This window comes from Mesocricetus auratus, unplaced genomic scaffold (genome assembly GCF_017639785.1).
Source record: "Mesocricetus auratus isolate SY011 unplaced genomic scaffold, BCM_Maur_2.0 Super-Scaffold_100018, whole genome shotgun sequence".
NCBI classification, from domain to species: domain Eukaryota; kingdom Metazoa; phylum Chordata; class Mammalia; order Rodentia; family Cricetidae; genus Mesocricetus; species Mesocricetus auratus.
The window spans coordinates 9,541,119-9,568,643 of NW_024429199.1; the positions used below are offsets into that span (position 1 = coordinate 9,541,119).

Consider the following 27,525-nt stretch of genomic DNA (forward strand, 5'->3'; position numbering starts at 1 on the left):
CTCAGCTGCCTGTAATGATGACGAATCCCACAAATGCAAACCTGGATGCGGGTAAGCAGGGAAATATGGTACCCATGGAGAATGGGGAAAGGTCTCCTGTGTGTGATGCCGGGAGCCGTGGGGCAGGGATGTGAGGAAGTGCATGTTAAAGCCCCTTCCACTTTAGGAAATGAATGGATTTACCTTCAAGATGCCTTAGTATAAGCAGAGTATTTGGGAAAACAGTTAAATACCAAAAGACATGTGCAGGTCTGGAAGTGCTTGTGAGACGGTGCATAGCCTCCTGGTTTTCATACCTTGCTATACACTTTGTTTAGCCATACAGGGTTCAATTAGCTTAGGGGGGAAAGGTGTCTTAAATCTATGGTTTTAAACTAAGTATTTTGCCTCTTGTCTTCTCATCTGAGGTATAAAGTACAATCCTGCAGGAAGTACTTCCTGACTCTGCCCAACAGGCCAGAGTATTTCCAGGATCTGCCCTGTGCCGGGCACTGCGAACCAAAGGATGGATGAACTGGAACCACACTGGGAAGGCTGAACTCTAGAATAGGGATTCTAGGGGCGGGTATCTGGGTGGGGAGAGCAAACAGGACACTGAGTAAGTGGAACGAGAGCGGATACACAAAGTCAAGAGTTTTGTTTCAGCCAAAATACGTTTGTGATGCCAATGGAGGACACCAAGAAGATAAGGCCTCTAAATCAACAGATCTATCATGTAGGAACTCACAGAAACTGAGACAGCAGCCAGGGGACCTGCAAGGTCTGCACCAGATGAAGGTGCTAGACCTGGAAGGGGAAACCCAAGATCCCACCCCTAAAGAGAAGTTGTCGCCCACTCCACAGGGAGGGATGCTCTCTCAGCCTAGACACTCCGGTGAGGGTCTAGGCCCTGCTCCAAATGATGTGACAGACCTTGAAGATCCCCCCTTGAAAGGCTTCACCCTCCCTGGGGAAGAGAAAGGAGATGGGATAGGGGTTCATTCGGTGGGGGGCAGGGGAGGAGAGGAGGAAAGGGAACTGGGACTGACATGTAAATCAAGCTTGTTTCTAATTTAAATTTAAAAATGGAAAAAATGATAACCACTTGAAAATAAAAGTTTACTGTTCTTCAAGGGAGTCTCACCCATAAACAAACCACGCTTAAGGGTTAACTGCATGCCGGGCAGTAGACGGCCAACAGAAAACGAAGTCAACAACGTCTTTGGAGGTTCCTTGACTTATAATGTCATCTCAGGGATTTTTCCTTTTTTAATTTATATATTTTTTCTCTCTTGCCCTACAGATCATTTTCATGTATAGTATTTTTGTGGGATTCATGAGTGTGTGAACATGTTGGTCTCTGCATTCATATCTGATTCCTGAACTCTTTGGGGGGAACTCTTTTCCTTCTGTTTGTTTTGTCCAGTTCCGACCTGTCAGTTTTTGTTTTATCTTATTATATTTTATTGTAATATTATTATCCCTTAAAAGTCTGTTTGTTCTCTAATGAGAGACAGATAGGGAGTAGATCTAGATGGGAGGGAGGTGATGAGGAACTGGAAGGAACAGAGGGAAGGGAAACCATAATCAGGACATATTATATGACAAAAAAAAATCTGCTTCCAATAAAAGAAAAATGAAAAAAAATTTAAGTCCAAATAGCTCTATCATCCTGAAGAATGGTGCAGCCTACCAAAATCAAGGTCAGCAGAACCATTCAACTGCAAAGTGTAGTATACTTCAAGACTGGAAATAAAATTTGGGATAGACAGAGTAGATGAAATTAAGAGATACATGGTTCTAATTCCACACAATCCTTATTGGGAGTATGCCTTTTTTTTTTTTACAAGAAGTTTGTTTTCTCGTTCAGTACTAAAACCAGGCTCAAATATTAGCTCAGGGCTCCAATTACCCTAATCAAACATGAAAAAAGATGCCCTTTCTTTCCATAGCCACCTTCAAAGCATCTCACTGCAATCAAAGCTACTGCACACTGAACTTGAAGGAAATCAATATGGATGTCTAACACCATGCTTTGGAATGCCAATACAGGAGATGCCACCCCTACCCACCTACCGTCGTGCCTCGGGCTTTCCTCAAATAGCTTAGAAGGTCTCCTCCTTCCATCAATTCCAGAATAATGTACTGGGGCTCACTCAGCAGACAGACTCCCAGCTGCTTCAGAATGTTGGGGTGATTAAACTTGCTGAATGATGAAAAGATACAAGCTGGCATGACATGACAGTGACAGCGGTCCCAGCTGGGGTCTTTATGGAACAAGCGTTTTACCCAAAGTGTCCTTTTGAAGCCCTCACTGACTTCCTCTAACATGGGAGAGCTTCCCTGGCCTAAGTCCCCATCTGTATCCTTGCCTTAAGAAGGGAACATGGCATCCCCTAGTGGCCAGAGCATCTGAGTAGAACAAATGGGGTTTTAGAAGAAATAATGTTTCTCATAATGGGAGTTTTATGATTAGGAAAGAAAGCAATTTTGACTAATAGCCTTCTTCAAAAGCTGTTTGGAAGCATTTCTGTGTGGTCACAATTATGACATGTAGCCTCTCCCTTTTAGGGGAACAACTCAGATCTTCAGGTTTTGGCGTCATTGGTTCGTGAAGACAATAGAATGAGTAAGCCCCCAGACTAATTAGAGGACCCAGTTGGACTTCCCATGAGCCTCTACCTCCCACTTCTCCTTAAGATGTCCTTGAGCAGTTCTCATGACTGCTGCAGACCGAAACCTTGCTGATAAGTTTTCTAAGAGATGTTCTTCCTAACATCAGATCTCATAAAAAGGCATCTTCCTGGATCTGCTTGACCCATCATCCCTCATTAAGAACAGGTACATTTTAAAAGCAGAAGGGTCTCAGAGTTTGCTTGCAGGATACACTCCTAACTAAAGATAAGAGATGGGAGGGTCTTTTGCCCGGGAGCTACCTACCCAGACTCTGAAGATTGGCTTCTATAGACCACTGAATGCTACAGATTTATTTCCTTTTAAAGTCTTTGTTCACATTTATTTTCAGAATGACCTAGTCATTTGGAGTATTAAAAATCTAACACAGAGAAATGGAAATTTTCTAATTTTCTATCCACACTAGTCAGGGAAAATTACTGTATGAACTATGCTATTACCTCATCAGGTGTGCCTCCTTCAAGAACTCAATCTTCTCCTGGTCTGTGGAACCCTTCTTCAAGGTCTGCGAGAAATGGAGGCAAGCCAGAAATCAGACATTGGAAGCCAGGTGGATTAGTGGGGACAATGTTTTGTTTTTACTTTGTCTTCTTTGTTGTTGTTTTGTTTGATTTGTTGCAATGTCCACTCTGATATCTGGAACTAAATCACAGATATGGCATGTCATATAATCTGTAAATCCCCAGCTGGTGTGGTGTGTGGTCTAAAACTTCCATAACTGCACTGTGCATTAAAGAATACCTCAGTCTGTTAGATAAGGGACTGAGGAACAAATATGTAAGGTCCCTATAAAACACGGAATGTTTTTATTTTGTGGGTTTTTTTTTTGGTTTTTTGAGACAGGGTTTCTCTGTATTGTTTTGGAGGCTGTATTTTGTGTTTTTAATTAATTTATTGTTTATTTATTTTATGCATATGGTTCTTTGTATGTATGTTGGTACATGACATGTGTACAGTGCCTGTAGAAGACAGAAGAGAGCATTGGATTTCCTGGAACAAGAACTACAAGATGGAAGTGAGCAACTATAAGAGTTCCGGGAATCAAAACTGGATTCCAAATTGAGCAGCCAGTGCCTTTAATGGTTGAGCCCTCTTTCCTTACATAGAAATACAGAAAAATCTAAAGACACACTAATTTGGGCATTCAACAGGTCGGCATCTTTTCAGATTTTCTTCTCAGTGTCAACTTTCCCACTTTGCTTGTAGTCACTCCCTGATTCATTTTGGGGGGGGGTTGTCCTTTACTAGTCAATAGATGTAAATTAGTCACAAAACTCTGTCCTAAAACTCTCTAGTCTCTTAACCATAAGTCACACCTCTCAGCTCCAGCAAACACAACACAAGAGAAAAACTGCTCATAAACAGTGGGGAAAACAGGAAGAGAATAGTATTTCATGACATAGAAAATTCAGACTTTCTTGTGGACCCAAGACTGACATCTGGAAAACCAGAATAGGACCAAACCAGGCCCCCTGAGCGTAGGTGTCAGTTAGGAGGCCTGGGCAATCTATGGGGCCTCTGGCAGTGTATCAGTATTTAGCCCTAGTGTATGAATTGCCTTTGAGAGCCCATTCCCCATAGAGGGATACTTTATCAGCCTAGATGATGTGATAGACTTTGATGATTCCCCATGGAAGGCCTCATCCTCCCTGGGGAGCAGAAGAGGGATGGGATGGGGTCTCCATGGAGGGCATGGAGGATGGGTGGGAGAGGGAACTGGAATTGATATGTAAAATAAGATTGTTTCTAATTTAAATTTTTAAAAGGTGGAAAAAAAAGGAAAATTCAGGCTTCAATATTTATAACTAAAGTTTAGTGGAAATACTTGTTGGTTTAAATGTTTACTGTGTGAGCTTCAGGAGCAGAAATCAACAGCTGAAAGAGACAGCACCAGGGCAGTAGGTTTGAGAAAGTATGCTAAGCCCTAGTCTGGTTCCTGGTGGATTTATTGAACAATTCTAGTTCATGTAAAATGAATTATTGTTTTGTTGAGACAGAATCTCTTGCAGCTCAGGCGAACCTCTGTATTTGTATGCAGTCAAGCATGACCTTGAACTTGGTTCTCCTACTTCCTTCTCTGCAGGGCTGGGAATACATGCACATCATACGTTGTTTTATGTGGTGCTGGAGACCAAGCCCAGGGCTTTTGAAGCATTAGGCAAGGACTCTAAAATTGAGCTATTATCCCTAGCCCCCCTTAGAGTATTTTCAATGGGAAATAGAACTCTGCTACATCTTACTTATTAATAGCTTTAGTAGTAACATAAGCCCTGGATACATTCTCCTTTTAAAAGTCCAGTAGAAATGGGGGAAGTAATGGACGGTTTTTGTAGCTAATGACAGACTTCTACCTTCTACCATTCTTAAATTTTAACTTAATTTTTAAATGCTTATTTATTTTATTTTGTGTGTGTTTTTGCCTGCATGTATATATGTGTATGATGTGTGTGCCTGGTGACATTGGAGGTCAGAAAAGGTCACTGGGATCACTTGGTACTGCCGTTACAGATAGATGCTTATGAACTACCATGTGTGTGCTAGGAACCAAACCCAAGTCCTCTTAAAGAGCAGCAAGCACTCTTAGTCACTGAGCCAACTCTGCCCCAAATGTATCTTATTTTTTTAGTTGGCATACTATTTGTACATAATTTTGCTATACAATGTGATGGTTTGACTTATATAGCCATTGGATAGTGAACAATCCAGGATACTAGCATATTCATCACCTTAAACTTTTACTATTTCTTTGTTACTAAGTCGATTGAAATTCTGTCTTAAGACATGCTGTGCATTTTGCTAGCTAGTTATACTGGAGGGCCTCTTTTCGGCCACCAGCGCTGGATTTTCATGAGGTCATATGCATGGTAGAGTTCAGAGATGCACATTACCTTCACTGCAACTTTGGTTTCGCCACTTCCCACTCCTAGGATGTCCACAGCTGTGCCTTCATACACTTCTCCAAAAGCCCCACTCCCCAACAAAAGACGCAGGCTCAGTTTCTCCCGAGGGAAGGTGGGAAGATTTTCAATCTCTTCTTGGGTTGGAAGAGTACTGTAAAATAACAATATGTTTGTTCTCCCTAAAGAACTTAGGTATATACATTTGTATTCTAAAGAAACTGAGGCAGCACTGTACATTCCAATATGGGAATGAGGAATTTTGTGTTCCTATACTTTCCTGATCTATCGGTTTTTACACAAACTATGCCACTTTACTTTTGAGCATGGTGGTTTCTACAGGAACATGACCGTGGAGGCTTCCCCGAGGCTCCCGGTACAAATGCCTATATCAAATGAGTGGTTATGAGATTCTAGGGTTGTGGATCCATGGGAAAGCTACTGCAGATGAGGAAAGCGGCAGGAGAAGCAGATGGACCCTGCAGCTTTCACGTCACCTGTCTCACACGCCTGTGTCTATGACTTTCATGACAGGATCTACTGTGACCAAAAAGTGGCCTCATCCATCCCCACATCAGCCCTCAGATGACCAGTCTTCACCTTGGAATGTTCTGCCATTGGTACTTAACCTAAATCAAGTACACTTTGAAGTTTTGGTCTTGGTTTTGGTTTTTTTTTTTTAGCAAAACTCTTCTTTTTAATGACTTATTTATTTTAATTTTGTGTATGTGTTTTGCCTGCATGTCTGTCTCTCTGTGTGTGAGGGTTCCAGATCCCCTAGAACTGGAGTTACAGACAATTCTAAGCTGCCTTGTGAGTGCTGGGAATTGAAACTGGGTCCTCGGGATGAGCAGCCAATGCTCTTAAGCCATCTCTCCAGCTCCAGTGTTTTCTAAAACAAACAAACAAACAAAACTTTCCTCTGAAGATCTGGTTTTGTTCATTTCACTTCTGTATCTATTTTATAGATTTCAGCAAGCAAGGCCTATGAACATAGAATTCTTTTTACAAAGAACATGACATAGTGTCTCGTGCAAGGAAATACTTATTTTCCTTAATGATAATGGGCATAGCATTATGATAATGGGTTTCCATAATAGAATAAGAAGATGCATGCAAGACATCTAGAACATTCTCCTGCTCAGTCATTCACTCTTTTCAAAGTGAAGCATTGCTCCTTCTTAAGTTGTTTTTTAATCACACGATTAAACAATGGAAGGCAATGGATTTGTACTTTGCGTATAGGATAACCACAATATGTCACCATTTGTCCCAAGTCACATATGAGGATGGAAGCAAATGTTACTGACAGTGATACCCAAAGATGCCTGGGAAATATGAGATGTGTAGACACCCTTGTTACTGGGCCCACACGTGGTCTATGTGATCCAAGAAGATGGCATGGGCCACATACTGTACTGCATAGCAGGCGTTGGCTAGTCCCACTCCAGCTGCCAGACCCCGCAGCTCCGCCAACTCCTTGTCGTCTTCGTTGAGAACTGAGAGCCCTTCCTTGGGAGCTTTGCGAGTTTTCAAGCCTCTATACCAGACTATAAAGAAAACAGACAATTTACTAAGTAAATTATTGCCTTTTCCCCCTTAAAAATGTTGGTGTGCTTTAAACACACATATGTGTGTGAACTCTGCTGACAGAATAACAGAGATTGATTTTCAAGTATTCCTGTAGCAATTTTTTAAAATTAAATCTTGGGAAAATTCCATAAAAAACCAACACAATTCATACACTTTTAATTGTAAAGTTCACTATATTTCCAACTACTACAAGTAAGTTTTGAAGTATCTTATTAAAATGCACTTCTCAAAATTAACTGTAAGCTAGAACCAAACTAAGTTTAAAAACTTGTAAAAATAAGTTGGCATTCCCACCAGCAGTGGAGGAGTGTTTCCCTTTCTCCACATCCCCTCCAGCATCCCTCATGGAAGCCCTTGCCCTCCCTGGGGAGCAGAGTGGGGAATATAGTGGGGGTGGGGGGCTGGAAGGATTGGGGTGTGGGGGAGGAGGGGTGAGAGAGGGAACTGAGAGTGAGAGTGACATGTGTAAAAAATTAAATAAAAATATGAATTAAAAAACTTGTAAAATAATTAGTACTGAAGCAAATGTACTTCTGCATCCAGACATCCCCTAGCACTCCTGTAGACCCAAGGGAATGCTTCCAATACAATGTTGTATTCAAAATGTTTTCAGTTGATCTCAGCCCAGCCTTTTGGCTGAGGTTAAATGTAAAAAACGTTTTTAGTGTGATGTATATGGTACAAATGTGTATGCCCAAGTTGGGTCAATGACTCAGCAGACAAAGTGCTTGTTGCATAAGCATGAAGACCTGGGTTCAAATCCTCAGCACCCACATGAGAGTTGGGTGTAGTAGCACATACATGTAACCCCAGTGTTGCAGGTAGAAATCCATGACAGGTAGATTTTGGGGACCTGCTAGCCAGGCAGGCTAGCTAATCAGTAATCTCCAGGTTCGGTGATAGACTCAAAATATTAAGGTGTATAGGGATAGAAAAAGACTTCGGATATTGACCCCTGGCCTCCACATATACCCATGCTTGTACACACACACACACACACACACACACACACACACACACACACGAGAGAGAGAGAGAGAGAGAGAGAGAGAGAGAGAGAGAGAGAGAGAGAGAGAGAGAGAGAGAGAGAGAGAGAGAGAGAAACATTCCGGAACCACTGGTTAAAATCTTAGAACTCCTCTGAAATGTTTAGCTTCCCCAGAGCTGAAGGAGTCTCACATGCTAACTGGTGGGCTCCTTGGAATGAAAGTTCAACTCTGTTCATAGTTGATACCTTTGCACTACAATATAGAGACAGAAATACATACAGAATAACATATATCTGTTGGTCATAAACATCTGAAGAATATTTGCTATAACAAACAACAGCATTGGTCCTGCCTCTTTGAAGAATCGTGAGTGATTTATATTCACTTTTTCACATTACTCTCAGATTTCATAATGTTAAGAAAACATTCTTGCGGTTGGAGAGATATCTCAGAGGGTAAGAGCACTCACTGACTGCTCTTCCAGAGGTCCTGAGTTCAAGTCCCAGAAACCACATGGTGGCTCACAACCATCTGTAATGAGATCTGGTGCCCTCTTCTGGCAGGCACACATGCATGCAGACAAAACGCTGTATACATAATAGATAAATAAATAAGCCTTTAAAAAAACATTCTTTCATGAAGATTAAAATACAACTGTGCCAGTGAGATCAGCTATTCGTGTTATGCATTGATACAGGGGTCAAAATCAGCAGAAAATGCTGTGGAAATGACAAATGAGATTTGAACACTTGCATGCTGGTACACACCTATATTCTGAGTACTTTGGAGGCTGAGGCAGCAGGAGCTGTAGCTCTAGATCAGCCTGTCCTACAAGTAGTCAGCTTTGTCTCAAAACAAAACAAAAATAATCAACAAAAAAAGTACCTTGTTTCATAGTTCCTTGCTTATCAAAGACATTGGCGCTTCTCTCAAGGGACATTCCATCTGAGGACGCACACAGGGGCATCGCCAGCGCCTTTACCAAACAAAGCACTTTATTCTAAGGCTCACTTGTTCTCGTCCTAACACCCCCAGTGGCAGACACCACCTCATTCTTCTGCAAACTCTGCTCATCTCTCACCAATGACCCTAAAAGGCCAGCTGTGGCTGTCAGTGCTCTGTCCATGACACTGTCGCCTACATTTCCTGTCACTTATAACATCCTACTGCGTCTTCTCACACCAATATGTCTTACCTCCACTGTTAAAGGACAGTCTCCTGAAGTCACTGACGATAATTTACAACTTCTCCCCCTCTTTCCCTGGCACAGGGCTCATGTTGCATATCAGATATGGCCTCTCTCCAGCCTAGAGGCTGTTGGTACTTATTTTTAAGCCTTCGTTTCCATTTTACAGAGTCCTCAGAAAAAAATGCAATTTCTAAAGAATTGCTGCTTTCCATTATTTTAATAACTTAGTCTTTTCTCATGCACTCGCACATTCCTACTGGTAAAACCACATGCACTATTAACAGAAGCAAAAGCTAAATTAGCAGAGTACTCCTCCAAATCCACAAATTCCAAACACAATAAAGACCTTTAAGTCCTGAGAAAGTCAGATATCTGAAGGATGTCTCGAAAGCACACAAAACATTGAAATATTCTCGTTTCTCCCTCTAGAGTCATGGGGGGGGGGGGGTCCAAGTAGGGTGATGGGGAGAGAAGGCAAGTAAAGGTGAGATGAAGGGTCCCTCACATAGCTCGTCTCCCAGCAGGAAGCAGACAAGCAGTCGAGCCTATATGCCAACTGCCAAATATACCACAGGCAGACGTAACTCTGGGAAGACTGACCCAGTGGCATGAACATCAGCTGTGCGACACACAGACTCCCTGGAACCACAGGTTAAAACCCTAGCAGGCTCTGCCGAATGTTTAGCTTCCCCACTTAGCTAGAGGAGTCGCAAGTATTATCTGGGTGGAATTTTTTTTAAAGTGAAACCCCAGTTCAAGTTCAAAGTGTTGTCTGAGACCTGTTACCTCCAGCCACTATGGAGAAAGAATAATGTTGAGAAAACTTAATTAAATAATAGCTTGTCTTTTTTTTCTTATTTTATTTTATTTTATTTTAGAAACAATCTTATTTTACATATCAATCCCCCCATTCCCTCATCCTACCACCCTCCCATGGCCCCACCAACTCCCCCAACCCACTCCCCAAGGATAGTGAGGTCAGCCTTGAATTCTATGCATAGCCTTCCTTTGCCTTTACCTCGGAAATTCCTTTTACTTATAAACACAATAAGCGACAGCTTCCTGAATGTGTGCTGGAATTTCTTTTCTGGTACCTTGCCCTTCTTACTGTCCTGGGGGTGTGGGGGTGTTCTTGATATCAGAGCCCAAACCAAGATGTGGGAAACTGAACAAAATGACATGTATTATGCAACAGGAATGAGCCAGAGTGTATGATCATGGCGATAACCCTCCAGGCCCAACTTCTTACCATCTATTTTGGGTTTTCTGTGTTTTTAGCCATAATTAAAATAAACATTAAAAAGGGGTAGAGCTTTAAAGGATATCATACTAACATAAAATAAATAATGGGAAGTGGCTCTCTGATGTAATTCTGTTGTTTTCTGATCCTTTGTAAATGAACAGGGATTTTTGAATGAGCCTGTCAGTTGTCAGAAAGAAAGAGTCCTACAGGTCAGAAATGAGTCTCCCGTGAGAGGCCCCATTCATCCAAACTGAGCTGACCAAAGGTATCCCAACTAGTGACTGCCACTGGCCTCCCATTAATCCTACACTGTTTTTGTATTTTTGGTTACTTCCCTTTTATTTATATTCTAGCCTACAAGCACCAAAACACTTGCAATAGTCAATCAGAAACAAGTGCTATTTTACAGAAAGCTAAAATATTGTCTTCACAAATAGGTACATCTCAAGTATACTATCAAATGTATAGGTACCAATGTATTTGCCTTAAGATAGTTGCCCTGTACCTTGGTTTGTGTCTAGAACATTCTTCAACGGTGCATGTGTTAAAGCCTTACCCTCCAGCTTGGAATCTTTGGAATACTGAGATTAGGGACTAATGGGAAGTCTTCTTGTCACCAGGACATGTTCTTTTATTTTTTTAAAGTAAACATAAATGTTATTACAATTTCTTCTTTTAAAAATTTAAAAACAACTTATAGGGAGAATATACTCAAAATATATTGCATGAAAAGATTTTTTCAATAAAAAAGAATTTATATTTTTGACCCAAAAGATCTGTGATGCAAAAGGGCCTTCCCAAACATTTACAATAGCATTTGCATAGTCATCAAATTTCATGTGGGGGTAAAAATAAACTAAAGAGTTAAATTAGCGTCATTAAAAACTTCAAATTCGTGAAATGTATGGGAGACACATGTCTAATCCCAGCAGCCAGGAGGCAAAGGAGGCAGGTTTCTGTAAATTGGAGGCTAGCTTGGTCTGTATAGTCAGTTCCAGGCTAGCTAGGGCAACATAGCAGATCCTGTCTCGGGGACATGTTCTTGAAGATGATGGTGGTACCCCTAACTATGAGATGGGGCATTACTACATCATACCCCTGCCACAAAAAGCTGCCACACACCCAGAGCAACGGCACCACTTGATGAGGAACCAACACCTTCAAAACTATGAGCCAAAATAAACCTTTACATGAAAGAAAACTAATGTATCCTTGATTTAAAAAAATCAAAGAAGTTAATAGCTATGAAAAGACTGCCAAGGGCAATGCTGTGAACTCTATTAACTTATTTAATCAGGTTATGTTTCATGTAGGAAATGAGATAAACTGGAAGATAAACTAGTCAGTATGATCTAATAAACAGTTTATTACCTCCTTGTAAAATCTATAATACTTACCAAAGGTCAGTGGGAGTGAAGCAACCAGAAATATCCCAACTATGACAGCAAGTATAAAACTTGTTTCTGTTATCCAAAAGCCATCTAAGGATATCAATGGGAAAAGAAATTAATTCACACAAAAAAAGCTCAATTGTCCCATTTCTTCCCAAGCACGAACACACTTGTTAGCTAGAGCCTGCTCCTCTGCGGTTTCTACAAGTCAGTTGTTTGGAAGCTGGCAACTGGAAAATAAGCATGTTGCTTTCCTTTCGTTATTGCACAATCACCTCACTGAAGCAACCCACCCACTCTGTTTTAAAATTACTAAGAAAACATGTGCTTTTTAAGGAATTCAGGACAAAGGAGTCTTTAGCCTTATATATTAAAAATAATAACTGAGATTATTTCCCCGTATACCTCCATACCCATTCAATCCTACCACACTAATCTAAGGGCGGCCAACATGAAAGCATGGTAGAATGTCTTCGGCACACTATTTATAGAGGAAACAAGCGTGCAGGCCACAGCATGGCAAACCCCGGCCTGCGGGACAAACCTCGATGTCGCTTCTTAAAATTTCCCATGAGCTAAGAATAATCTCTATATTTTTAAGATATTTTAGAAAGAAGAAAAGGGAGGGAGTGAAAAAAGAAGAGGAAGAAGGGGGACAAAGAAAAAGCTACACAGAGCAAGCAATCTAGCAAAACCTAAACCATGTACAACTTGGCTCTTCTTAGAAAATATGCAGGCAAACACTAACTTACTGACTACAACATAAATAATAATGAAGGCAGTTTTGTCTTTTAATTTTATGTGTGTGAGTGGTTCGTCCTCACGTATATCTGTGCACCATATGCATGAAGTTTCTGCAGAGGCCAGAAAAGGGCCAGCAAATCCCTGAGGAATCTGGAGTTACAGACAGCTGTGAGCCACCGCATGGGTGCTGGGAACCAAAGCCAGGTCCTCTGCAAGAGTGAGCGCTCTAAATTGCTGAGCCAGATCCCCTGGACACTTTTGTTGCATTTTTTTATTAATGTATTTGTTTCTGTGTGTTGCCTGTACGTGTATTTGCCTGCCTGGGTACAAATTTGGAGGTCAGCAACAGCTTATGGGAAATGGTTTTCTTCTTCTTTTATATGGATTCCAGGGAACAAACTCAGGTCATCAGACTTGGCAGCAAGTGCCATCTTGATGACTCAGAATGACTGATGTTTTATGTGAAATGTATGTTTAAAACGCAAATAATTTATTTTTGCCTAAGGTATAGCAATTATACATGACAATGGATTCATTTAAGTTAGGACTTCAAATGAAAGGCTAGTAGCGAGTAGGAAGGGGATAAGAGAGGGTAATGGGGTGATTGTGATCAAAATATATTATATATTTGTGTGAAAATGTCACAGTGAAGCCCATTAGTATTTATAATTAACATATGCTAATAAGAATCTAGACATAAAAGAAATAAGTGAAGTTAAATTCCCTGTCACTGAAGATGTCACTCAGTAACAGAAAGTCAGTGCAAATTCCACACACACACACACACAGAGAGAGAGAGAGAGAGAGAGAGAGAGAGAGAGAGAGAGAGAGAGAGATCCCAACAGCCAGGTGAGAACAGATCACATAGTTAGAATCTGCTTTTGTAGGAGAATGTAAATCAAGGCACTACTTCCTACAAACATGATGTAAATTGAGAGTCAGACCTACTATAATTACTACAGTTCATGTATGAAAAGTAACACTTAGAACAAATGCCATAAGAAAGCAAAGACGTAAAAGTTCTAGTGATCGTGTACAGGATTAAGACCAAGATGCAATCTACTCAGGAAAAAAAATCATTTAAACAATACAATACCAATGACAAAAAGGAAACCCCAGGTAAAGGATGCATGTGGGATGGTGCAGGGTGGTCTTTGAGGCTCAAGGAACTACAGGCCAAAGAGCTAATTACAAAAGCTGTATCTCAGGGACAAATGCTAGGAAAATGAACCCCTGCAGGCAGGTTCCAGGAGGCCTCGTAGGCCGCAGGGAACTCCGTAAATGGGGTTATTTCACATCGTTCAGTGATGGGTGAAGGATCAAGCCTGTCTTCAGCTAAAGTATCAGCAGTGTGGTTAAGCTGAGAGCACAGACAAGAAAAGATACCCTAAACCAAGAAAGCCAATGTGGAAATACGAATGTGGGAACTCAGCAGTGAGAAATTAAGATGGTGGGCCAGCAAGATGGCTCATTGGATAAATGTGTTTGCCACCAAGCCTGGCAATATGAGTTTGATCCTGTGATCCATGTGGTAGGAGACAACTAAGTTGTAAAAGTTATTCTTTACCTGCATACATTACTATGGTCGGCAGATGCCCATGCACACACATACACAAAGAAATCAATGTAATTTTTTAAAAAGAGAAATTGATGTTTCCCTTCAAAACCAGTTGAAGTTGTTGACTATATAAAGAGACAAATTAAATGTGTCATTGAAGTTTTTGGCCTATGAATATTGATTGGTTTTGTTGTCTGTCTGACATGCCTGGGAAGAAGGACCTATGACTGAATAATTGCCTCCATTAAATGCCTATGCATATGTCTGTGGGGACGCCTTTTGATTTCTGGTTAAGCTAGAATGGCCCAGCCCACTGTGGTACCAACCCCAGGTACCTTGGCCCAGGATGCATAAGAAAGATAGCCATGTGGGTGTGAGCCAAAAAACCAGGCAGCAAGCTGCTTTTCTCTGTGAATTCTGCTTCAGTTCCTACCTCTGGGCTCTCATCTTGAGTGACAGTGGGCTATAACCTCTATGTCAAACAAACCCTTTCATCCTCAAGCTGGTTCTCAAGCAGTGTTTTGTCGTGGCAATAGGAAGCAAATTGTAACACTTTGGTGTTTAGCAAGATAACTCATAACCTAAAGTAGGATACACCGTGGACCAGATAGATAAGAGGGGAGACCCAGAGTAGTTCTAAGCCCCTTATGTAAAGAGAGAGCTCTTGGAAGTAGCTACTATGGCTGTATGTCTATGAAAGAGCATGGAAATGAGGTTGTAGACATTCGGAGTGGCCGCTTGTTACTGAGAAGCAAAGTAACAAGATAAGGATGTTGCTTTAAAAAATCATCACATAAATTAAACCATTCAAGCGTTTGTATGATAAGCTATTCAGTCACCATATCTGTGGCTAATATTAAGAATGATCTGTCACCAGGCGTTGGTGCATCATGCCTTTAATCCCAGGACTAAGGAGGCAGAGGCAGACGGATCTCTGTGAGTTCGAGACCAGCCTGGTCTACAGAGCTACTTTCAGGACAGTTTCCAAAGCTACACAGAGAAACCCTGTCTGGAAAAAACAAGCATACAAACAAACAATGTATCTATGTTTGGCACTAGATGTTTATGTAATAATCTGATGTGCATGTTAACATACCTTCCACTAATGTAATATCCTCACTGATTCCACTATATTCTCCAAACCCAATATTATTTGCAGCTACTGCTCTGAACTGAAATGTTCCTCTCAGGTTTTTGGACTTCCATGTGCAAATGCTATTGCAGGACCCATTAAACACCATCTTCCACCTTAAACTCTGGTTCTGTGAATCATTTGAAATGCCCTTTCTGCAAAAGAAAACCGTAGATTAATAGGTGCCTACAGTACACGAGACAACGTGGTGTTATTTCTAGTCTCTTGACCCTTGACCTTATTTCTGTTGTGTTATTTGCAGCAGAACAGAGCATAGTCATCAAAAATCTTAGTGATTCATGAGCAAACACACTAAATCCACCAAAAAAGTAAGGAATAATCAATGACAAAGAGAAAGCTGATGTCTCTGTTCCTACTGTTTAAAATGCAGGAAATTGCCGAGCATCAAACACATAATTACTTCTCCTTTTTTTAACTAGAAAGTTTTTCCTTTTCTTTTTTTTTTTTATCCTTTCTTTCCTGTGTGTATGTGTGGTTTATATGTACATGTGTACACAACCCTGCGAGGGTAGCAAAGATAAGAGGAAAACACTGGGCACCCTACTTTATCACTCTCTGCCTTCTCCCTCACAACAGGGTCTCTCACTAACCCTAAAGGCACCCTGGCAGCCAGCTGAACTGTATGAGGAAAAACTTCTGTGGCTTTAAGTCGCCAGGTTGGTGTGCTTTTCCCACTACTCTGAAAGCCAAGGCAAGAAGAAGACAAGCTCATATCATAACTAGGCTATAAAACAAGCTCAAGGTCAGTCTGGACAATGTAGTGAGGCCCTCATCTCAAGAAGTTAAAGGGTAATTCGACATGTGACTCAGTGGTAGAGTTCTTAATTAGCATGCTCTAGGTTTAGTCTCTAGGACTGGGTGGGGGGTAAAAAAGAAAAAGAATATCGTTTAACTAGAATTAGACTTAACTGATTAGACTACCTTGTCCAACTTTCCCAAGAGTTGGCTTAGTGACAACACTGCCTCCTGTCCTATAGTGTTGATATTTCAGCACCAATAGTGGAGACCAGGACAAGAGGATGCAAGCTATTTAGATACAATCACACCTTTAAGATATTCCTTAGAGGGGCACACGAAAGGTTCCTAGTAAGAATAATGCTGTGACCTGGATGTCACACACCATTATAGTCAGAGGCCACCATGATAGTTCTACTAAGAACATACTTTACTGTGCGTGAAACATAGCGACAAAATATTTTCTGAATGTTTCAGCTGAAAATATAGCCAAGAGGATTTTCTAATGTGAGCAGGAAATTTTCTGAGGCTCTGGGGATGCCAGAGTGAGACAGAGCAAAAATAGACCTACAGCTCAAGTTGCCAGAACTATAATTATGGAAGTGACTTTTGTCCTTGGAGCCTGTTACAAGATGGCTTCATAGTCCCGTGAGGGGAGTGTCTTTGGACTTTGGAATTCTCCCCTTGAACTGGCACGAAGTAGATCCTTTTGGACCAGCTCCCTCACTGAGCTCCCCAGACTGGCTGGGTCTGAGGGTACACGTGCCTATCAGCTGCTGGTTTTAGTGGGCCGCACATTCTCTGTCTCTGGAAACACACTCAAACTGTTTACCTCAGATACACAGAGAAGCCCACATACCTATTGTCTTCTCATTAGTTCAGTCCTATCCCTAGATTCCAGTTCGGAAAAAATATATAGCTTTTTGCCAGTTCTCACCTGAGAGCATTAACTTTGTTAATATGTGTGTGTGTGTGTGCCTATGTGTGTGTATGTGCGAATGTGTGTGTGCGTGTGTGCATGCGTGAGTGCGCTAGTATATGTGTGAAGTTTACATTTATTTGTCATCTGACACCAAACATTGGCTCAGGATAGTGATGTCCCCCTCCACAACTGTAGCACTGACCATGCCCTTTTGGGGCATGATAAAGAATAGGTTTGGGGCTCAGAGCACTCTCTTCCTTCCTGCTTGGGTCGTGGAGAGCATCCAGGTGGCAGAGTCTGCACACTTGGAGCGGGAGCCCGTGACCAGTCTCTCATTTCCTTTGTAAGTTATTTTTTCCTAATAAACTCCACTTCCTCTCACTGGTCAAGCATCCTGATTTAGGTGTGGAGGTGGATATCACTACAACTCAACTTCTTAAGCAGTTAGATAGTAAGTAAATGTCGGTGGCATGAACTTTGATGGAGTGGTTTCTGTGAAGTTTGAATGAGCAGTGGCAGATTCCTGAGAATGATGTGGTGTGTTTTATCACTAGAAGGTCAAAGCTGACATTAGGAAATGAGAAAAGAACATAGTGACACATGTAAAAGTCCTTAAAGATTCATTTTTCTATATAAATGTACTTTGATAAAATTATTACTTCTGACTACCTTGTAATCAACTGTTTATCTCTTTGAGGTACATTAAGCATTATTTGATACGTACCTGATCTCAAGGATATAGTACATCAGTCTACTTCCATTATCTTCAGCTCTTTCCCACTGGATTGAATTTTTACTTCCCTCTAGCAATTTAGGAACGCCTGGTTTGCTTGGGACTCCAGCTTCATGAGGATAAAAAGAGAATTGACTGACGTGTTAGAAGTATAAAATACTTGGCATTGATTATCTCTTTCTGGATTATGCTGAAAAAAGAGAAATGTTTTAAAGAAATAATCTGATGCAAAGTCTGTTGGGGGGTGCGAGCACGCACGCACATGTGCTTGTATATATGGATGCCATAGATCAGCCTCAAGTTTTGGTCTTCAGGCACCACCCACATTACTATTTAAGAGGGTCTTTCATTAGTCTGGTACTCACTCATTGGGCTAAGCTGGCTGACCAAGGAGCCCTGGAGACTCACCTGTCTCCACCTGCATGGCACTGGCATCACAAATGATCCGCCATATCCAGATTTTTGGTGTGGGTTCTGGGAACTGAACTCAGGTCCTTGTACTTACACAGCAAGCACTTTGCTGCTAGAGCTATCTCCCTGGCCCTGAATCACATATTTTTAAAGTGAGTATCTGAAGCTTTCATTGGTGATACGTTGGCCAGTTACTGGGAAGATTAATCATGGATCTCATCTTGATATAAATAAGTGATAAGCAGAAATTTAGAAACTATCACAGTTTTGGAGCATTTTTCCCTCTACCCTCCCAGGAATCGACCTGGAGTTATGGTATTCAGAATGTTAACCGAAGAGACATGTAGAACTTGGTTTGTTTGTTTTTTCGTTTTAGCATTTGGACTAAAAAAGTTAATTTGTAAGTGTTCCTTGAGCAGTTGGCTACCCCATTTTATATAGCCCCTGCTGTAAAACACAATATAGCTGGGAGGGATATCAGAAAATGAAATAAGAAATTGTTTTTGCCCATCTCAGGATCCTACAAATCCTACAATCTTGGTCCTTCCTGTAACAACTCCCGACTCTTCAATTCATTCACCTATGCTACAGACATAGTAATGACTCTTTCAGGAAAACATCTGGGATGACTCAGAGGTTGGTAACACTTTCTAATCATGCAAAGGGCCAAGGTTCTGTTCCCAGCACCCACGTAATGACCCATAGTCACCAGTAACTCCAGTTACAGATTCAGGAGATCCAATGCCATCTTTGTCTAACTTTGGTACTTGGTAACTGCACCAGGTACACAGGCAGTATACATATACACACTCAGCCAAAACACTAACATGCATAAACTAAAAGTAGATATCATCTTTTTTTTTTCAGAAAGCATGTGTGCCTCTAGAATTGGACTGGTGGAACTAGGAGATGAGTAAGAACCAGAGAGGTCCATGTGGCTTGAGGAGGATGCTAATACCCACCTTTTGTCTTGAAGCTCTCTGGACTGGAGGAGCTATTTTCTCCTGTCATATAGACCACCACCACTCGGACATTATAGGGGGTATAAGGCTGTAGGTCTGCGATGTTACACACATAGACTAGCCCTTGGCTGCATGAAGCTTCAACATGGTAAAACTCGTTATATTTCCACTAGAAAAAGAAGCATAACTAAGATTTTTCTTCTTTTCAGAAAATGGTAGACACAGAACTTGATTACAACTTAAATTTATGTATGTCAAAAGTAAGGGAACTGGAGAGATGGCTTAGAGATCCTGAGTTCAATTCCCAGGAACCACATGGTGACTCCCAACCATCTATCATGAGATCTGGTGCCCTCTTCTGGCCTGCAGGGATACATGCAGGCAGAACACTGTATACATAATAAATTAATAAATAAATAAATAAATAAACTTCTTTATGGTATTTACTTCCAAGTACTAATCTCAATACACGTAACACCACTGCTGTTTATGTCAGGTTATAATTAGATTTCTGACCCTTTTTAACATAAGTGAGATCAGGTAGTGCACCCCTGATTATGTGCAATGAGGAAGATTCAGAGCTGAGACGCACTGCTCTTCTGAAATGCAGGCATAATACTAAAGCAGGGTGGCTAAGAATGGAAGTCACAGTGGCGGAACAAGGATGGACTAAAGTGGGGACAGCCTCATTTCCAGGGACTGAACTGTTCATTTTAAAAATCACAGTCTTGTGTGTTTTGATTCTTAGTTGAGATCCACAAACAAAGCAAAAACGTTTGGAATTTTCCTCTAATGCCATCTTCAGATATGTGCCAGCCAAGCTTTCCATGCATTCCTGGGAACCCTGAGTCCTCCAACTCTCGCCCAGCATTGCAAGGTTCCTCTGCAGCGACAGTGCTGTTAAATAGAGGAGACCTTGCTTCCATCCCACTTAGACATCTGATAGCCTTCTTAAAAACCTTTCTATTTAGGGCCTTAAAAATCATTACTTGAAAATGGCAAGTGTTTTTTTTAATACAAAAGGAAAGACAAAGGATGTGGCGTTCTGTCGAGAGTTCATAGTATCTTTTCCTTGGTAGCATTTCCTAAGAAGGTCAGTTCCTGTAAATAACTTTCCTCTGCGTCTCCTTTCTCATTCAGTCCTCATGAGGTCGTATCATGTCATCAGACAGCGCTTTACATTAGTTCCTACTAAGTTAGGAATATCTCTACTGCAATTTCAGGAAGCAGACAACCATGTTACAAAAGGGAGGAGTGGGGAGGTGGGAAGGACAGAGGGAATAAAACAGTAAGAAGTAGAAATGCATTCAAGGCTATGCTTGCACTAAACTGGTGAATATGTCAGTCCTGCTGAGACATAATGAAATGGCTTAATGAAACAGGTGATTCAATGTGCATTGTGTTCTCAAACCGAAGTGTGTGTGTGTGTGTGTGTGTGTGTGTGTGTGTGTGTGTGTGTGTGTGTGTAAGAGGGAGGAAGGGAGGGGGAGAGGGAGCAGAAGGAGAGAGGGAAGGAGGGAGGCAAGAGAAGAGAGGAAGAGGGAGGAAGAGAGAGAGAGATTATTCTCAACTATAAACATAAGCCAGTCAGATCCTTTCTTCTTAATGACATGATATATAATTAACCTTTAGAGACTGGACTAGGGGACTCCACATTCTACAGCATCTAGAAATCAGCAGAGCTCCTAAAATGCAAGTGAGCTGTTTACCAAGGGTACTTGCTGGAAAACTGGCAGCAGATTGGCCTCACTGGGGTAGTGAATGTTCTGGGCAAACCACCAACTTGGCAGCTACCGTGGGCTATCCCAGAAAAATCACACGGAGTTGGAACTTTCACTTGTCAAAATTTAATAAGCACAGAGGTTCAGGCTACCCCAGAGAGATTGTTCAGCTATCTGAGCAGTTTTGTAGAATATCTAACCTATACTGTCTTAGATCAGAACTTCAGAAATACACAGTTCCAGTAAAGAACAAAAATGAAGGGGAAATACACTTTAATGGGCTTCTATGAAAACAAGCCGAAGTAAAATTATTTTCCCCTTGTTTTAAATTAAATAAGTTCTGTTTCTATATACTTTTGAGATATTTTTAAAATCTACATAATTTAGGATGTAGATTTAAAAATTAGCTTGAGGGCTGGAATGTAGCTAAGTTGGTAAAGTGCCTACCTATTATACTCAAAACCCTAGGTATCATAATCCAAGGTGTGGTAATGCACACCTTAATCTTAGCATGTAGAAGGTGAGACAGAAGAATTGGAAGTTGAAGGTCATGGGCTACCTTCATCTACATGAAGAATTCAAGACCAGCCTGAGCTATATAACAAAGACCTTGTCTTAAACAAGCAAGCAAGCAAATAAATACATCTTTAGCTTATGCTCTGGTGTCTTTATTTTCCAGGCAAAGAAACTGTGTCAGAACAACAAATTTTACCATGTTGTTCTTTCATTTATAAAGAAAAGTATTAATTAGAGGGGATACCTATCTCCCCTCACTGTTGATCCTCCAAGTGTCTCAATGTGGATTTATGGGGTCATTGTCAGCAATCTTATCATTAGCAACTACAAGTTGCTCAGAAGAGACCCTCCTACGCCCTCCTTCTTCTTGCTGGATTCAAAAGTGTGTATTTCCACACACCCAGTAGCTTCATGTTTTTCTAAGTGGCCTCTGAGGAACCTGTATTGAAAGAGTAGGGCAACAGAGGAAGTCTACAGGGAAATCTCCTTCTGGAAGTCATGAGGACTGGACCAGGAGGGCCCTGTGTGCTGTCCTTCTTGGACTTTGAAGAACAGGACGGCTGACTTAATGACTCATGCTCCTTCTATGCACAACACCCAAGCTCTAGGGATGTGTCAGCCCTGGGGCTCTTCTGTGCCCAACTGGTGACACCTGACTCATTGTAGTGTCTGTCTCAGTGTCTGTCTGCTCGTCAGGAAAGTGAGGTACGAGCACATTATTAGCCCTCACATCTTCCCCAATCCGGGATGCAACACTAACATCCTCTCCCCTTGACTTTATGTGAACTGCATTAACCTTATTTAAGAAAGGCTAAAAGCAAACCATCCTCCAATGTCTCCAATTTAGCCTGATTGTTATAAGGTCACCATTTTAAATTGGTAACAAATCATTAAAAAAGATTCAATGGTTTTAAAAAAAAAAGCTTTAAAGTATAATCTTTCGTTTGACCAACTCAGTACTAGATGTTCCATTCTCTCAGTCTTACACAAAAATATATTTTATATGGTAAAATTTTAAAATCTACGAAGAGAAAGGGAACCACCTGAGATGCGAGGGAGGGACTTTAAAGAAACGGTGGAATGCATGTGACATAAGTAGAAGGGGTTCCTGTTGGAGAGAGGAGGGGCACAAAAGGAGGTCTCAGAGGAAGGGCAGTGGAGGGAATGAATAAGAACAAGTTCCTACTGTCAATGGCTGCTGAGGGAAAGGAGTCCCTTTTCTCCAAGAGTAGAGGTGCAGGTAAATTGACCATGATTTGGTAAATAACCCCACACCCTGCACATGCAAGCAACTCTGATTAAACTCATGAACATGAAAGAGGGGGAGGGGAATATGTCAGGAAGGGGATGGGGAGCTAAGAGAGAAGAACAGTAGGGGAAAGTGATCAAAATACACACCATTCATGGATGAAATTGTCAAAGAACCATAAATGTGAAGAAACTACCAGGGAATAGTTTCACTTGTAAAGAAACAGTGAGATCGTGACAGTACTAATTTGCTTTAAGTAACTCCAAAACAAGATATTTTTAACCAGTCTTTACAAATGTGTCCATGTAAGCCTATGTATATGCAGGCATACATACCACTAGATAACAGTAAGAGTGACAAATGGCAATCACAAAAGTCTGAATAATATATGCTTGGTGCAACAGTGTGAAAGTCAGCATGACTCTTGTTAACAGTGTCCAATCAACTGACTTCTCAAAAGTCAGCTTGGGTATTGATTTAGCAAGGCACGAAGAATTTTGAATAAAGAAGCATTTAAACTTCATGAATTAACGGCAAACGAGTTTCGGAATAAAGCAGTTTTATACACTGTTTCTCTTCTGTCTTTGCACTCTACTTAGAAGTTGAAAGGACACTTCTAAACAAGGCTTTGACCTTTTGTTCATTCATTTATTATAGAAACACCAAATTATTGTGGATTTTAATCCTCAAAATGTATAAATCAGTTTATTTTATTAATACTTTACCTGATATTTAATAGGAAATTAGTAATAGAACTTGCATAGTTTTACACGGGTTCTTATACTTGTATGTGGAGTTCTTTGCCTACATCTGTGTCTGTGCACCATGTGTACGCCTGATGCTCTTTGGAGGTCAGAAAAGGGGGTTGGATCCCCTGGGACAGTTGTAAATTGTCACATGGGTGCTGGGAGTTGAACCCAGGTCCTCTGAAATAGCAGTCAGAGCTCTTAACTGATGACCTATCTCGCCAGCCCCTAGATGATGTTTTTTTTTTACTTTTTTTTTTTTGAGACAAAGTTTCTCTGTGTAGCCTTGGCTGTCCTGGAATACATGAGTCTTCTTAAGGACACTTATTATTGCATTTATTTAATGTGGGAAGAGAAGGGGGGAGGTACAAGTGTTCCAGGACTTGGGTGTGGAGATCAGAGGACAAATTTGTGGGAACGGGTTCTCTCTTTCTACTCTGTGGGTCTCAGGGATCAAACTCAAGTCCTCGTGAGCTTGACAATAAGCACCTTTACCCTTGAGCCACTCGGCCATCCCTTTCACATGCCAATCTGAGTCAAGGAATGTTGGCAAGCATTGTTGATTTATACCAGAGAACATTCTAGTCATGAGAAAGGCAATCCTTCCAGCTTATTACACATCATAAAACAAGGATTTGTATCAAGAGTCTACCTTCTGGAGTTCAAACCAAAATCTGGTGAGGTTAACATTAGACGGAGCTTTCCAATTTAACTGTAGGCTAGTGTTGTCTGGAACCAAGGTAGAAGGTTTCTCTGGTGTGTCAAACATGTTAACAGTGACAGGATGGCTCTCAGTACACCACATTTCCTCTGAGTGGCAGGCCAGTACCTTTTGGGGAAAAAAAAAGTGCCTTATTTTTCTCAGAACATGTGCTTGAATATGGCAATTAGAAGTGCTCAGAACACTCAATCACCCAATACCTTCAACACATAGAGTTGTCCTCCAGACAGTTTAGTGACAAGGAGAGCAAGTCTGGCACTTGGAAATTCATCCTGTCTTAGGGGAGTCTCAGGAATCGGAGCCAGGTGTGACATAAGCAGCTGATAGCGGACTGACTCTTGAGGTCCATTTGGCCTATCTGATTCTGTCCAGATCACGTGGAGACTGGTGTCTGACAGCACAGTTGAGTTGATATGACAAACTGCCCCGGGCACTGAAATAAATGGCAGCAAAGGATAAGGGACATTGCAACACCACCAAGTGGCGGAAAGAAGCGAGAGAGTCAGTTGAGGAACCGTGCTGTCATGTGAGCTGAATGCCCTACAGAGGTCCAAAGGAAAGTTGGCCTCTTACATAATGCCTGAAAAGATGTTGTCTATTTTTGCCTAATGACCAAATCTTTCTCTGACCCCAGCTCCAGTCTACAGCCAGTGACGGACTACGCAATTCGGGAGAGCTTTGTGACAATCATCGAATACGGCTGAAAGACCCAATCTCCCCTTTCAGAGTTTCGATCTACTATTTTTAAGACTGTAAAGTTGTAGCACCCTAAGCCCCTCAGCACGCTGAGTGCATTTCACGTTACAGCTGTGCTTTCCTGTCTCACCACATGTGCAGAGACCAATGAATGCATGGGAAGACAGTGACACTGTGTGGTAAGACGGAAGAATGTGTTTCTTGGTCAAGCTGCGTTTTGATGTTTCACCTCCCAGTCACTTTGTGCTTTTCTTAGATATGACTCAGCCCTGTCAAGGGCTAGCGACAGGGTCAAGTGGCTAATGTCTCCCCCCGCCCCGCCCCCGCCCAGTTCACTGCTCTTATTAAACTTTAAACATCCCCATAATGATTATTACTTAGTGTTCAAATAAAAAAATACAGACATGCGCGTCACACGGATCATGAAATGCCACACTGGATACCACACCAGTCCATACATAACTCACCTCCACTTGTAGTTTTCCCCTGAATCTCTTTTCCCAGAGGTAAATGTCCTAAAGGATCTGAATAGTAATTCTTCACCGCTACCTGAATCACATATGCTGAAAAGGGCTGCAGACCTTCAATACGGGCTATATTCTCCTGTGATTCCTGCAATGGATTTTTTTAAAGTAAGCATTTAATCTATATTTAATAAAAGTGGCTGAAAACAGCTGCTCTGGGTTGTTCATGATGCTACTGTCTTAATATAACAGATTTGACTTGTTTACAGTCTTCATGAACATGTGACAAAAGATTGGCAGGGAACTCTCAGCAAACATGAAATGACTCACTTCACGCAGGCAGTGAGATCCAGAAGACAGTATCCCATTCTCCTTGTGTCAGAATAAGGGAACGAAAGTTTGCAAACTTAGGTAATTGCAACAAACAATCAAACAAAGGCAGTTAAACACTCTCAGAAATAAAGGCTAACAGAGTAAACAGCATCCCTGGGTGCTAGTTTCCAACTGGCTGCACTTTAGAACCATCCAAGAAGGTTTCTGAACACATTATACTTGGTGCCACCCTTAGCAATTCTGATTGAGTTGTCTTTGGTAAAGTCAATATTGGGAGTCACTGACTTACACCCATCCTAATTAATTTACAGTCAGGAAACTAGAGTGGTCTAATAATGGAAAGTCCTGTCTAATAAACAGAAACTGCATAGTCTGGCCAACCAAATGACCCAAAGAATAATGCATGATTTATAGCAACACATAGTATCTAACACCTAAAGCTGATGATCAATTTCCCCTCTTTGGGGCAAGTACAAAGCAAACTATTGCACTCAGATTAGTCCATTACTCTGATAATCAAATACCAGCATCAGCATGGAAATGAATAGTGATAATTCACTCATCCAGGAAATAGATCCACTCACAGTGATATATGCCTGTAATGCCATGACTCCATAGGCAAGAAATTCTGCAGCAAATTCAAGGCCAACCTTGGGCTTGGGGTTATGGGACTAGTTTCCTACAGCTGGGACTATACAGTAAGATGATGTCTCAGAGAGACAGAGAGACAGAGATAGTGAGAGAGATCTAGTGCGTGCCTACTATTCCACAACAACCAGGGAAACAATGACAAACAACAAGCAGATGGAGTTGTTGGAGTACATGTCACAACACACAGAACAGACAAAAGTATCATATATACTCTATATTAGATAAATGCTATGAAAGGACACATAATAGTCATGTCCTCTCTCCTTGATTCATTCCTTGCTCTTCTGTTGAGTAGCCAGGTCATAGGAACAAGGCTTTATCACTCTGGGGAACAATCAGGGAGAAGAACAAACTTTATTCTCTCAGGACATGCAAGAAACAGTTACAGTAACCCGCAGCTAGTGTTAGTGAATTTTCCTATGTTTAACTTACTTCCAGGCAAGAAGACCAGATGCCAATATGCTTTGAACAGTCGTTGAATGGAAGAAGTTTTAAAATAGGCTCCTTTGTTAGAACATGTAGTTGAAAGGTTTACATCAAGGAAGCGCATTTCATAAATAAACAAAAGAAGCCAGCTCCAGGCTTACCAGAATTCTGTGTTTCCTGTTGTGGCTGTTTGTCCTGTTAGCTTCTGTATAGTAGACCAGGTATGTTGGCGTGGGACTGGTAATGTCATGCCATGTGAGGTTTGTCTTGGCTGGAGATAATTTGAGTGTGAGGCTGGTGTTGGTGGCATTCAGTATAGTTGCCTCTACCATATCTGAAGCTAGGGATAGATATGCTTTATCTAAAATAATAAGGAAAAAAGACACATATGAACGTATAGAATGGTAGGTTTATCTAACGATGGGAATAGCAAGTATTAGAAACAGGTAGGTAGAGTATACAGAACTTTGACATGAAATGATAAATATGAAATGCTTTTGAGAAAGCAAAAATGGCTTGTCTCCTGGCCCTGGCTGTGGCAAACTATCCTGGGTCCTCCCCGGTGTCCTCCTTTTCTCTAATGCACTCATCTGATGATCCTCAGGATAGCACACCCAGAGGAAAACTCGGAAGTTCAGTTGCAGCTGGGACACAGGAAGCCCAATCCTGTCTACTCTGTGAACCTTCCAAAGTGGTGTTTGTTCACTGATAAAGAAGGGCAAATTTGCTGTAAGACAGCCCTGTTCCTCACTTTCTCCCGGCATAAGATACAGCCACCATGGCATTGGGAGCAGGAGCAATCTAGTAAG

General features: G+C 41.3%; 1 protein-coding gene across 1 annotated transcript in view; it reads right to left on the reverse strand.

Moving 5' to 3' along the window:
• Ros1 (ROS proto-oncogene 1, receptor tyrosine kinase) overlaps nt 1-27,525 on the reverse strand; it is a 114,659-nt gene that overhangs the window by 19,110 nt on the left and 68,024 nt on the right. Inside the window, exons 28-39 of the mRNA XM_040728281.1 lie at nt 26,878-27,077; nt 25,310-25,454; nt 24,347-24,579; nt 24,078-24,254; nt 19,194-19,362; nt 17,812-17,929; nt 15,374-15,564; nt 11,982-12,065; nt 6,985-7,120; nt 5,562-5,724; nt 3,114-3,178; nt 2,056-2,185 (exon numbers count right to left, since the gene is read on the reverse strand). Of these exons, the coding sequence (XP_040584215.1) occupies nt 2,056-2,185; nt 3,114-3,178; nt 5,562-5,724; nt 6,985-7,120; nt 11,982-12,065; nt 15,374-15,564; nt 17,812-17,929; nt 19,194-19,362; nt 24,078-24,254; nt 24,347-24,579; nt 25,310-25,454; nt 26,878-27,077 (1,811 nt within the window). The remainder of the gene's footprint in view (nt 1-2,055; nt 2,186-3,113; nt 3,179-5,561; nt 5,725-6,984; nt 7,121-11,981; nt 12,066-15,373; nt 15,565-17,811; nt 17,930-19,193; nt 19,363-24,077; nt 24,255-24,346; nt 24,580-25,309; nt 25,455-26,877; nt 27,078-27,525) is intronic.